This window comes from Chelonia mydas, chromosome 6, assembly GCF_015237465.2.
Source record: "Chelonia mydas isolate rCheMyd1 chromosome 6, rCheMyd1.pri.v2, whole genome shotgun sequence".
Classification (NCBI taxonomy): Eukaryota; Metazoa; Chordata; order Testudines; family Cheloniidae; genus Chelonia; species Chelonia mydas.
Genome location: NC_051246.2, coordinates 77,128,285 through 77,142,022, shown reverse-complemented (window position 1 = coordinate 77,142,022; position 13,738 = coordinate 77,128,285). Strand labels below are relative to the sequence as shown.

The 13,738-nt window shown below is 47.3% G+C and overlaps 1 protein-coding gene across 4 annotated transcripts in view; it reads left to right on the top strand.

The window, feature by feature from the left end:
* Nucleotides 1-5,768: 5,768 nt before the first annotated feature.
* The window catches only part of LOC102941293 (neuroendocrine protein 7B2), a 79,577-nt gene continuing 71,607 nt past the window's right edge, over nt 5,769-13,738 (top strand). The window contains exons 1-3 of one of the 4 annotated variants that reach the window (XM_043548788.1): nt 5,769-5,981; nt 12,723-12,793; nt 13,171-13,267. Coding sequence is in view for 3 of the 4 variants with exons in the window: in XM_037900507.2 (XP_037756435.1) it covers nt 6,212-6,343; nt 12,723-12,793; nt 13,171-13,267 (300 nt within the window). In the remaining variant the exon portion in view is untranslated. Of the gene's footprint in view, nt 5,982-6,016; nt 6,344-7,285; nt 7,464-12,722; nt 12,794-13,170; nt 13,268-13,738 lie in introns of those variants that run through there. The other 3 variants (XM_037900507.2, XM_037900506.2, XM_043548787.1) reach the window with 3 other exon arrangements.

Sequence of the window (13,738 nt, the reverse complement as noted above, 5' to 3'; positions counted from 1 at the left end):
TGCCCTGTGGCAAACTGTGGTCTGTCACCCCATTGCCAGCACCCAGGAGTTCAAAGTATGTATCCCCGTCTCCAACTGCTGGGAATGGGGCTGCTGGAGGGGAGTGGAGGAGAACGAGACAAACGCAGTGCCCAGCCTGGCCATCTCAGGGAGTCGGGGGTGGGCCCAGCCCAGCAGCACTGCCCCAGCACCACCTCCACCCCAGCAGCACCGCCCCCCTGGCCCAGGACGGTCCTCCTGAGTCTGCCAGTGGTCCCAGCAGCCCCAGACTCTGGATACCCCCATCCCCCTCACTGCATCCCTCCCTCGTCCCATCCCGCCCTGCCCCCCACACCTAACCACCCCAGCCCTGTACCTCTTACAGGGCTCTCCCACCCATCCTCTCCACCTCCCAGAGCCACCACCCCCATGTCCCTCACCCCCCAGAGCCCTGCACCCCATTCACCTCCATACACTGCTGCACTCCCATTATGTCCATATGCACCTGTAGCCTTCTGCCTCCCCCTGTATCCCTATCCACTCAACATACCCCTCCTATCTCCTTTACTGCCTCCTCTCACCCCCACCCTGCTCTCGTCCTTGGCCTCTTTCCCTCTCTATCCTCTCTCCTCCCCCAACCCCACCCCCATCTTTTCCCCTGCAGTCCGCACTCCTCCCTTCCCAACAGGGTGATTTAGGCATCCCCTGGAAGAGTGGAGTCCTCCCAGGCACCATCATAATCAGAGAGAGAAAATGAAAAAGCAATAAAACCAGTCAATAAAACTCAGCCAGTGGCCCAAGGCCCAGGCAGAGCAGAGCCCCCTCATTGCCAGGCGGCCAGCCTCCAGCCCTTCACTCTGGGACCCAATCTTCATGCTGGGCACAGCAGCACTGCAGCCCCCTGGGCGAGGGGCCCATGGGCACAGGAAGTCTCCTGCAGGTAGGGTAACCAAGCGATGGAGGGAGAGGGGATGGAGCGGCCAGGGCCTCGGGGATGGGACAAGGGGCAGGGCACGGGTGTTCGGTTTTCTGGAATTAGAAAGTTGGCAACCCTAGTTTAAGGTTTCACTACAATCCACAAAACCCCCATCTGGCTACTGCCTAAACTCACTCAGTGCCTAAATTTCCACTTTACAAGTTCTCTACTTGCCTAAGTTTTAGGGTGACCAGACATCCTCATAAAATCGGGACTGTCCCGATTTTTAGTTCTTTGTCCCGCGTCCCGACCAATGCAGGGTCAGGACATCATTTGTCCCGATATTGTGGCTTTGGCCGCTCTGGCCGCTTTTTTTTTTTTTTTCTTTGCTTCCCCCCCAGGTATCCCGATATTTTGTCCATTTCATCTGGTCACCCTACTAAGTTTCTGCCCCTGAACATAGGCAGAGTGAGGGAGGAGTGTCTGTCTCCTTCCTAAATCTCAGCACAATCCATGAACTGGAGGAAGATGGGCATTCATGTATCCATGTGGCGCATCAGTAACTGCCAGTAGCAAAAATCAACTGCTGGAGATGGGACACTAGATGGGGAGATCTCTGAGTTACTACAGAGAATTCTTTGCCTGGTATCTACCTGGTGGGTCTTGCCCAAATGCTCAGGGTCTAACTGATCGCCATATTTGGGATTGGGAAGGAATTCTCCCCCAGGTCAGATTGGCAAGAGACCCTGGGGTTTTTCTTTTTTGCCTTCCTCTGCAGCATGAGGCACAGGTTACTTGAAGGTTTAAACTAGTATAAATGAGGAATTCTCTATAACTTGAAGTCTTTAAACCTAGGGTTGCCAATTCTGATTGGATGTACTCCTGGAGATTTCATAACATAATCTTTAATTAAAAATAGATCTTTAATTCCTGGACACTCCAGGCCAATTCTGGAGGGCTGGCTACCCTATTTAAACCATGCTTTGAGGACTTCAGTAACTCAGCCAGAGGTTAGGGGTCTATTTCAGGAGTGGGTGGGTGAGGTTCTGTGGCCTGCAATATACAGGAGGTCAGACTGGATGATCACAATGGTCCCTTCTGACCTTAAAGTCTGAGCCTGTCTTGCCTGCAGGGCTCAATCTGGTAGGTGTGCTCAGAGGCCATCTACAGGTTAGGAAGTGACAAGTCATCTTATAACTCTCTCATCCCAGTGATTAGAGCACTTGTAGGGGATTCAGGAGAGCCCAGTTCAACTCACCCCATCTGTCTGATTGGCGGGGGGAGTTTTTGAACAGGGGTTTCCAACCTCTGAGTGCCTTAACCACTGAGCTATGGGATATTCTGAAAAGGGAGAGGAGGGGTGTTTCCCTCACTCTCCATTGGATCTGTTCCACTTTGGATAAATACTTAAATAGTCATTGGGCCAGAGACAGTCAGGGTACATCTGCACTGGGGTGGGACGCCCCATGGCAGTGAGTTTCAGAGTCCAGGTCAACTGACTTGGGCTTGCATTATGGGGCCAAAAATAACAACACAGATATTCCTGCTCAGGCTAGAGCCTGAGCTCTGAGACCCACCCCTCTTGCTAGGTTTCAGAGCCCGGGCTCCAGCCCAAGTGGGAATGTCTATGCTGCTATTTTTTTTTAGCCCCACAGCATGAGCCCAAGTCAGTTAACCTGGAGTCTGAGACTCACAGCTGTGGAGTTTTTTCAGTGTAGACATACCCAGAGTGACTCTATTGCTCGGTGGTTAGGGCACCTAGTTGGGAGATGCAGGATCCACTCGTGCTGCTCCAATAACTTCATTTATCCAAAGTAAAACAGCTTCAACAGGAGATACTGAGGGAGCCCAACATTGCAATATCTCCTAGCTCATTGGTTAGAGCACCCTCCTGAGAGGTAGGAGACCCCTTGTTCAAATGCTTCTCCCCAGCTGGCAAAGAGGGGGGAACTGAACGTGGCTCTAATTGGTGAGCTAAAAGTTTATCATTTGGGCATCACCACCTGCTCCAGCTGCTTTGTGTTGAGCGAGGCAGGGACCTAACTCATTCTCCCAAGGAACTGCTTAGGTCCTTAGGCAGCCTGACTCCAGAAGCAGGGTTCCCAGTTGTGGATACAGATTTAGATGCCTCCCTCCAGCCCAGAGTAAGGCACCACACTGAGTGAAAGTGAGGGGCCTATGACATGCTCCTCATCAGCATCTGCTATTGGATAGCTTAGGTGGCTCCCTGCCTAGCATGCTGGCTTTTCTGGATCCCATTCTTAGGTGCCTATACAACGAATGGGGAGAGAGGTGCCTAACTCAGGCTTTGTCAATCCCATTGTTTCAGGGTGGTTTGTGTGGTTCTGTCTTTCTCTCTCTCCCCCCACCCCTACATACCTAGAAGTTAGGTGCTCTAATGCTAACCCTGGAGGCACCTAAGACCGTTTGAGTATGTCTGCACTGCAGTTAGACACTCACAGCTGGCCTGTGCTAGCTAACTTGGGCTTGGGCTAAGGGGCTAATTGTAGTATAGATGTTTAGACTCTACGACCCTGCGAGGTGGGAGGGTCCCAGAGCTCGGGCGGCAGCCCAAGACTGAACGTCTACCCTGCAATTAAACAGTACCTTAGCCTAAGCTCTGAGAACCCAAATCAGCTGGCATGGGCCAGCCATGGTTTTTTAATTGCAGTGTAGACAGACCCTTTGTAGATCCAGATCTCTGCTTGCAAAATGAATCTACACTTCTGCAGAATCTGTATGTCATGCAGACCACATAAATACATTAAATGGGCTGGATCTGTTTTTTGATACTACTACTGGGACATGCTATATCGGAAGCTAATCAGCAGGAATAGACATGTTAAAACAAATTTAAGTGTGTCCACACAATAAGTTTGCGCTGACTTAACTAAATCTGTTCCTAAACTGATATAGCTAAATCAGTACAACTCTTGTATGGAAGATCTAATTCACCTCAAGAAGGCTTTACATCAAAGAGTAGGAAAAGCCATTGAACTGTTATCCCTATTAAGAACACAAAAGAAACATCCAAAAGGGAGACAAGGTGGACCTGCACCTTACCTCTTCATGTACACCCCACCAGCACAATGTTTCTTCCACCATGGATTCTTTGTAGAGAGCTCCTGCCTTCCAACCTCATTGCCTTTCTTAGAAGCATTTTCCCTGGCATCTTTTTTCAAACCTTCTCTAACTTTGTCACTGACACCTTCCTTCCCAATTAATTCTAACTGCTTGGATCTTGGTGTTTTATTTTTGCTGATCTCCATGTTGTTATCTGTCAGTTCTCTGTTCTTGGGGAACCAGGGCGCCGTATCCATCCTGTCTGACTCAGGAAGGACACCACCCACCCTCCGCTTGAATCAAAACTGATCAGAGGAAAGCCTTACAAAAAGCAATGAAAAGGCAGTGAGACACACCCCTAAACCCCTCTGGACAAGGGTGACAGGATTAAGGCAACTCCCCTAACCTCACTTGCATCAAAGATGGGCCAGGGAGACATCTCCATTAGTGTACAGAATGGAGAACAGCGATTCCAACGCAAGAACCTCACTGAACTCTGGGACCAGAAAAGCAGGGAAGCACTGCATGAGGGGGGAATCTCTGCTCCAGATATTAATGAACCCACACTTGCACACACCTAGCTCAGTAGTTATCAGACCAATTCTAGTAATAAATCCTTTATTGGTAACCAAAATTCTGAAGCTGCCTAATTGTATTGTGAGCTCCCTTGAAGGAACACCACCCATAGCCAAGAATGATGAGTTCCTATTGTCTAGCTTGAACAAAACAACTTTGGTATTCTCCCTTGAGCCATCAGTTTACCCATAAACAAATCCAACCTTCTCCCTTGAACCATTGTTGTTTCCCTACAAAAACCCCTAGCCATGCTCAAATAAGCGTTCTGATGCCTGGATCCAAAATCTGCATCAGTTTTATTGGGACTTCATCTTCTCCTGACTGATCGTGCTTGGGGGCTCTGCCTGGCTCCAGCATTCCGGACCCTCAGCTACCACCACCACCTGGGAACCCTGACCGGTTCAAGCTTCACGAAGTGGAGAGAACCCAACTCTCTCTCTGTTGTTTTTTTTTCTACTCTAGATATAGCTTTCTAACCCTGACTTGTGTGATCAGTTATAGTTTTCTAAACCTGACTTTTGTAATCAAATTTAAGCTAGATTTAATATTGTAACACTTTTGTTTGTTTGGCTCCTTTTGTATGGTTATTACCTAGCAATAAATAACTTTTATGGTTAAGCTGGTTGCTTGTTTCCCTCCCTCCCTCTCTTGTGCTTTTGGCTTCCCCATTTGCTCTGCAGCAATGCTCCTCTTCCCTAAGCTAAAGATCCCTGTAGCGCCCAAAAATCCTGTGGGGTTTGCTCATCAAGTGGGTTACAACCAGAACAACTGTAACGTGAAAGGGGGGATAGGGTCGTGCTGAACCTGTGGCACAGGAGGGTGGCACCTTGGAAGTGCTGCTCTGCCCCCACGCTGCCTCTTCCCCATTGCCCCCACCCCTGCTGTGCCCCAGCCCCGCCTCCACTCCCCTGAGGACTGCTGCAGGGTTGGGCCTGCGCTCACCGGCGACAGGAAGTGCAGCGACCTGGCGCGCCACCAGTGAGTGATGGGGGCAGTTCCTCCCTGCCCCCCCAAGCCAGCCCGTCCCCATGCTCGGAAGCCGGCCTCGCTCCGCCCACTCCTGCACGGCCCTCAGGCCTCGGCCGGCTTCCGCTGGGACGGCGGGCCAGGACCTGGCTGGGGAGGCGGGGCGGTTTCCGGGAGGGGGCTGCAGCCCATTTCAGGCTGTCTCAATGCGAAGCTTGCGTCTCTACCACTTCCCCAACAGCGGCCTCTACCGGCTGCCGTAGCCCGCGCTCCTGTGGCTCCTGCGATGGAGTTTTAGGTAGCTCCTGCGATCGCCTGAAGATAACCGCACTTCCTTCGGACTAGCGGCCCGCGCGGGGAACGCCGCATTTCTGGGAGTTTCAGGAGGGGGCTCCGCCGTCGTTCCCTGCCGCGGCGCCGGGCCCAGCCGAGAGGCAGGACTCAGGCGCCTCTAAGGACGCGCGTGGCTGGCCGTTGAGCGGTGAGGACCTGAGATTCGAACGGACGCAGCGGGCCAATCCGAGGCGGCGCCGGGGCTGAGCGCTGTGTTTGAGACGCGTCGGGAGGCGGGGATGGGGCTGTGAAGGGTCGGGGACGGGATGCCCAGGGGGGCGGTGTGAGCAGGTCGGGATGGTGGCGAGGGGGTGAGAGGCCGGCCGAGGCGCGGCTGGGGCCGGAGCAGAGGGGGACGCGAGGCTCGGCGGAGCTGGGATGACGGGGCGCGGCCGCGCCGTGGTGCGCCTGGCGGTGCTGCAGCAGCTGCGGGCCGCGTATGGGATCAAGGTGAAGAGTGGGAGCTGCCGAGGGGCGGCGGGGAAGCAGCCCGGAGCGGCGGCCGTCGAGGTAAGGGGGTGCTCCGCTAGGGGCTGTGGCCGGGGGGCAGCCGCCTGCGAGCCTGGGGACACCCTGGGCAGCCGCTGGGGCCCTGAGATGTTGGTTACCAGTCTTGTACCCCAATTAGGATTATCATCTGGCTGTATTTCACCCACCTGGCTGGGTTTTTTTAATGGATTTGCTAGTTGCCAGAAAAATAATGTAGTTGGTCAGGTTTTCTTTTATGTAGGTCTAAAGATGTGCCTCATTATCACAGTACGCTGGGATATCTAACGTTAAAAGTTTTTGGGTCCAGCTAAACATGCTGCAGTGTTCCCACTTCTGCAGTTTAAGCAGTAACAGATCAAAACTGTTGAATATACAGCAGCTGTCTGCCCACCAACAGGAGAGCACATCACTCATGTGTCTGAGAGAGGGTTTGGGTCATGTGAGGGCGAAGAGAGGTGGGAGGTATATTAAATAATGAAAGATCAGGGCAATCGTCCCAGTGATCCTATTACATCTCCTGGGGAGGGGAGCTCACATCAGAAACTGCACATTCAGTGGAAGCTGGCTAAATGAAACGACTAGAAAGACTCAAAATGTGCTGATAAAACAACTCTGTTATTGTGATGTTATCAAGCTTATCTATATATGTTATCTCACTAGCTACTATAAGTGGTTGTTGAACGTGGGCTTGCCTCAGGATTGGGGTTATGATAGGCTTGCTTTGTGGGGGAAGGGAAGTGCTGGGTGTTTTGGATTTCAGAAGTGATAACCCTAACCATTCTTGGTGCTGTATAAACAGGGCTGTAGTGGCGAAACAGAGAGTGATTATGTGCTACAAGGTATAAACTGGTCACTCACTGAAGGTGTCAGGAAAAACTTTTTAATGCTTGCATCTGGAGAGGTACAATAAGTGGGTTTTCCCATTCCCTGAGCTGGTTACTGCAGCAGTCAGTCAGTTTGATTTGGTAAAGTGATGGGTGTGTAAATGCTGATATTCCCTCCTGGGATCTCTGCATGTTGCAAGGCAGAAAGACCTTGAAAGAGGAACTGCACTCTTAAATTAGTGCTTGCTTCCACAGTATTTAACATTTTCTCTGTGATGCCAAGTGTGCCAAAGGTGCTGTTGTATATTGCCAATTTGGTAAGCACTTTCTGTATTTTAAGTGCTTTATCATCTCTGATTCTAAATGAAATTTTCTGCCATTTGTCTCATCTAATCCGAGTACATAGCTGCTGTACAATTACCCATCACTGTGTTTCTTTTCCAATTATTTGTTTCTCTGTACTCTAGCATTGAGAGGCTTTTCTTTGCATAATGACTGTTCAGTTTCTTAATATTAAATACAGTAAATGTTCTTGCACTTTGAGTACACTTCAGTATAACCTGAAAGTGAACTTTAAAGTGTTTGGGCTGAGTTCTAATGTAGTTTATTGTCATTGACTTTTCAGAAGTACATCCTCAGGATATTCTATTATTCGGTACCAAATGCTACTCTCCAGTGTCTAAAATAGAAATTGTAACCTTCATGTTAATAATCAGAAATAGATTTACTTTAAAAATCTAGGTTTCAGATAGCAGCCGTGTTAGTCTGTATTTGCAAAAAGAAAAGGAGTACTTGTGGCACCTTAGAGACTAACACATTTATTTGAGCGTAAGCTTTTGTGAGCTACAGCTCACTTCATCGGATGCATCCAGTGGAAAATACAGTGGGGAGATTTATATACACAGAGAACATGAAACAATGGGTGTTACCATACACACTGTAAAGAGAGTGGTCACTTAAGATGAGCTAATACCAGCAGAAGGGGGGAGGGAGGGAGAGAAAACCCTTTTGTAGTGATAATCAAGGTGGGCCATTTCCAGCAGCTGACAAGAATGTCTGAGGAACAGTCGGGGGGAGGGGAATAAACATGGGGAAACAGTTTTACTTTGTGTAATGACCCATGCACTCCTAGTCTCGATTCAAGCCTAAGTTAATTGTATCCAGTTTCCAAATTAATTCCAATTCAGCAGTCTCTTGTTGGAGTCTGTTTTTGAAGTCTTTTTGTTCTAATATTGCGACTTTTAGGTCTGTAGTCGAGTGACCAGAGAGATTGAAGTGTTCTCCAACTGGTTTATGAATGTTATAATTCTTGACATCTGATTTGTGTCCATTTATTCTTTTACGTAGAGACTGTCCAGTTTGACCAATGTACATGGCAGAGGGGCATTGCTGGCACATATCACATTGGTAGATGTGCAGATGAACGAGCCTCTGATAGTGTGGCTGATGTGATTAGGCCCTATGATGGTGTCTCCTGAATAGATATGTGGACACAGTTGGCAACGGGCTTTGTTGCAAGGATAGGTTCCTGGGTTAGTGGTTCTGTTGTGTGGTATGTGGTTGCTGGTGACTATTTGCTTCAGGTTGGGTGGCTGTCTGTAAGCAAGGACTGGCCTGTCTCCCAAGATCTGTGAGAGTGATGGGTCATCCTTCAGGATAGGTTGTAGATCTTTGATGATGCGTTGAAGAGGTTTTAGTTGGGGGCTGAAGGTGATGGCTAGTGGCGTTCTGTTATTTTCTTTGTTGGGCCTGTCCTGTAGTAGGTGACTTCAGGGTACTCTTCCGGCTCTGTCAATCTGTTTCTTCACTTCAGCAGGTGGGTATTGTAGTTGTAAGAACGCTTGATAGAGATCTTGTAGGTGTTTGTCTCTGTCTGAGGGGTTGGAGCAAATGCGGTTGTATCGTAGAGCTTGGCTGTAGACAATGGATCTTGTGGTGTGATCTGGGTGAAAGCTGGAGGCATTTAGGTAGGAATAGCGGTCAGTGGGTTTCCGGTATAGGGTGGTGTTTATGTGACCATCGCTTATTAACACCGTAGTGTCCAGGAAGTGGATCTCTTGTGTGGACTGGTCCAGGCTGAAATTGTTGAAATCATGGTGGAATTCCTCAAGGGCTTCTTTTCCATGGGTCCAGATGATGAAGATGTCATCAATATAGCGCAAGTAGAGTAGGGGCATTAGGGGACGAGAGCTGAGGAAGCGTTGTTCTAAATCAGCCATAAAAATGTTGGCATACTGTGGGGCCATGCGGGTACCCATAGCACTTCCGCTGGTTTGAAGGTATACATTATCCCCAAATGTGAAATAGTTATGGGTGAGGACAAAGGCACAAAGTTCAGCCACCAGGTTTGCCGTGACATTATCGGGGATACTGTTCCTGACAGCTTGTAGTCCATCTTTGTGTGGAATGTTGGTGTAGAGGGCTTCTACATCCATAGTGGCCAGGATGGTGTTATAAGGAAGATCACCAATGGACTGTAGTTTCCTCAGGAAGTCAGTGGTGTCTCGAAGATAGCTGGGAGTGCTGATAGCGTAGGGCCTGAGGAGGGAGTCTACATAGCCAGACAATCCTGCTGTCAGGGTTCCAATGCCTGGGATGATGGGGCATCCAGGATTTCCAGGTTTATTGATCTTGGGTAGCAGATAGAATACCCCGGATCGGCGTTCCAGGGGTGTGTCTGTGCGGATTTGTTCTTCTGCTTTTTCAGGGATTTTCTTGAGCAAATGGTGTAGTTTCTTTTGGTAACTCTCAGTGGGATCAGAGGGTAATGGCTTGTAGAAAGTTGTGCTGGAGAGCTGCCTAGCAGCCTCTTGTTCATATTCCGACCTAGTCATGTTGACGACAGCACCTCCTTTGTCAGCCTTTTTGATTATGATGTCAGAGTTGTTTCTGAGGCTATGGATGGCATCGTATTCTGCACGGCTGAGGTTATGGGGCAAGTGATGCTGCTTTTCCACAATTTCAGCCCGTGGACGTTGGCGGAAGCATTCTATGTAGAAGTCCAGTCTGTTGTTTCCATCTTCAGGAGGAGTCCACCCAGAATCCTTACAACAATATTACAACAAAAAGACTTCAAAAACAGACTCCAACGAGAGACTGCTGAATTGGAATTAATTTGGAAACTGGATACAATTAATTTAGGCTTGAATCGAGACTGGGAGTGCATGGGTCATTACACAAAGTAAAACTATTTCCCCATGTTTATTCCCCTCCCCCCCCCACTGTTCCTCAGACGTTCTTGTCAGCTGCTGGAAATGGCCCACCTTGATTATCACTACAAAAGGTCGTCCGTCCGTTTCCCCCACCACCCCGGTTCTCCTGCTGGTATTAGCTCATCTTAAGTGATCACTCTCCTTACAGCGTGTATGGTAAACACCCATTGTTTCATGTTCTCTGTGTATTTAAATCTCCCCACTGTATTTTCCACTGGATGCATCCGATGAAGTGAGCTGTAGCTCACGAAAGCTCATGCTCAAATAAATGTGTTAGTCTCTAAGGTGCCACAAGTACTCCTTTTCTTTTTTCTAAAAATCTAGATACTCCTGAATATATTTTAAAAGAAAACAATTCCTTTCTTTCAATATTTAGGTCAGCATAAAGATATAATGCAGGTAACACTGTAATGTGTCAGCTTGTGCGGGGCTAAGGAAGTCAAAGCACTATGTTCTGTGATTACTCAAATGCCTGTTAACTATATTTAAGGCCCTACCAAATTCGTGGCCATGAAAAACACGTCACAGATGGTGAAATCTGGTCTCCTCCGTGAAAGCTGGTCTTTTGTGTGCTTGTACCCTATACTATACAGATTTCACGGGCGGGAGACCAGGGTTTCTCAAACCTGAGGGTCCTGATCCAAAAGAAATTTTGGGGGTGGGGGGGTCACAAAGTTATTTTTAGGGGGGTTGCAGTATTGCCACCCTTACTTGGGCACTGCCTTCAGAGCTTGGAGGCTGGAGAGTGGCGGCTGTTGGCTGGGCGCCAGCTCTGAAGGCAGCGCCCCGCCAGCAGTAGTGCAGAAAGGGTGGCAGTACTATACCATGCCATCCTTACTTCTGTGCCGCTGGTGGCGGTGTCTCTGCCTTCAGAGCCGGGCTCTTGGCCAGCAGCTGCTGTTCTCCAGCTGCCCAACTCTGAACGCAGCGCCAGCAGCAGCAGCACAAAAGTAAGGGTAGCAGAACTGTGACACCCCCACACACACACAACTCAGGACCCCTACAATTACAGCACCATGAAATTTCAGATTTAAATAGTTGAAACCATGAAATTTACTATTTTAAAAATTCTATGACCATGAAATTGACCAAAATGGACCATGAATTTGGTAGGGCCCTAACCATATTTAATTAGAAAGCATGCAAGGGACCCAAATCCTGGGCCTTGCTGAGGTGACTTTGTGCTGCTGATGCAGCATGAAGCTGAGTATTTCCCTGACATTTGCTTTGTGCCAGCCTTGCTTGCCTTGCTCCACAAGCACCTTGATGGGAATTGGAACACAATACGCACAGCTGATTCCTGGTCAGTGTGAGTTAGAATAGCCTTGTTCTGGGGTGGTTTGGCTCGGCTCCCTGGGGAGTGGAGGGAAATGGTTTCCTGAGTGGTTTCTTGGTGCCAAAAGGATTTTCTCCTCCATCCTGTAGGCTGTACATTCCCACCTATGTCTCAGGCAAGGAGGCCTGGATAAGCGTCTTGGGAGGAACCCACATCACAGCTGCCTCTCTTTTCCCAGAAGGGTGCTGTTAAGCGACAGTCAACATACTTGGCCTACTGCCTCCACACCAAAGGCTGGCTTCTTTTCCAGACACTGCTGTCCTTAGAGAGAAACTGACCAGGATTAGGAGTTTAATCTATATTTTTGAAAGTGCAATATATAAAATATATTTATAATCCATTACACTGGTGCACAAATTGTTTTAGAATTGTTTTCACTTGCCCCATAGATTGTGCCAAAACTGCTTTTATTTTAAAGCTACTTTAAATATTACATGAGTGCTTATAATTAATCTCATTATGGGAACCTAGAGACCTATCATTGTTTTGTGAATGCAAATGATAAATATGTTAGGATGTTCCATTACAGGATTGAGGTTGATCATCCCTCAATGGCAATGACTGTCTTGGGTAAAAATGGCTGCTTTTTAACTGCAATTAAAATATGCATTGTAAGAAGAACCCAGTCTGTTTGGAAAATGACTTTAGATGCTACATCAGCCCCTTAGTATACCTGCTAACTTTCGTGGTTTCACACGGGACATGGGGAAGCTGACTGTAGATAAAGTGGTATAAAATGGGCAAAATAAGCAAACTTGGAAAATAGGGAGTATTCTAATCTTTGTTATGGTAATTTTCATGTTATCTGAAATTTATTTACTGTTTACTATTTATTTACAAGTAAGTATCTTTTTAAAGGTGGCAGTGTCCCTTTTACAATTAGTATGACATCAATTCTTATCCAAAAGTTTTGGCTTTCTCTTCAATTCTTGTATTGTGCTCTATGTATTTGTCTATATTTCTGCAGTATTACCCTGGTAAAATTTTCATAGCTGTTTGAGCAACATTAATTGAGTTTTGCATTTTAGGGCAAAGTCTTTGGAATATCGCTTCATTCATTACCTCAGTCAGTTGTACCAGAGTATGGAAGTATTCCAAGGTAAGTAAAGATTGTGTGTTTTAAACGGGAACCATACTTACTTTGGGGCTATCTACATTATTGGATGCTTTAATTTTGAGTGACACATTTCTCTCTTCCTCCAACAAAAAATATTTTTCAAAATAGAGAGGAATTCCACAATTGCTTTTCTGGGACTGGTCAGGCTTCTCAGGGGAAGGGAATTCTTTCTTGGAAAGAGAGGTTTGAAAACAGACAGGAACCCATAAGGTTGTCACTTACTTGCACTTGCTTTCAGTTTCTTACTGTGATTGGAGAAAGTAAACATTTTCTAAAATACTATTTTCTGTGACATTATTTGTCACAGGAAAATTGAACTGTGCAAAGATATAAAACATACTGTGACTTTCTTTCCTCAGCTTTCTTGTTGATGCTTGCAAATATTTAGAAGAGCATGTTCACACTGAAGGACTCTTCAGGAAATCTGGATCTTTTGTTCGTTTAAAAACATTAAAGGTATATATGTATGTATTTATTAAGAGTGATTGTATTGGACTTGAGCTACATTTCACTTAGGTGTCTATATGTCTAACTTTCTGATTCTCTTTAAAAGCAATCATGTTTTGTGCTGGGAGTAGTTTGATAAGCTTTCTGATCACTAGTCACTGAACCCCCTTCACCTCCCTCCAGAAGACAAACTTCAGTCCTTTGTGTATAGTTACTGAAACAACCAAAAAACTGTTTTTTCATCTTTCTGGAGTGTGTGAGGATAGGCGTGAGATTAAACAAAAAAAGTTTGTTTTTAGATGTCATGGGAACTTAAACTTGGTAGCTTTCTCCCACAGCAAGGTAGGCTGGGGAGAAACTATAAATCCAGAAATAATAAATAAAAGTAGCTCTGACTATGATTCATCACCAGGTATTATTCTTATATGAAAAAACTGGAGAATAAAACTGGGACAATCTGAGATAAAACACAGTATCTTG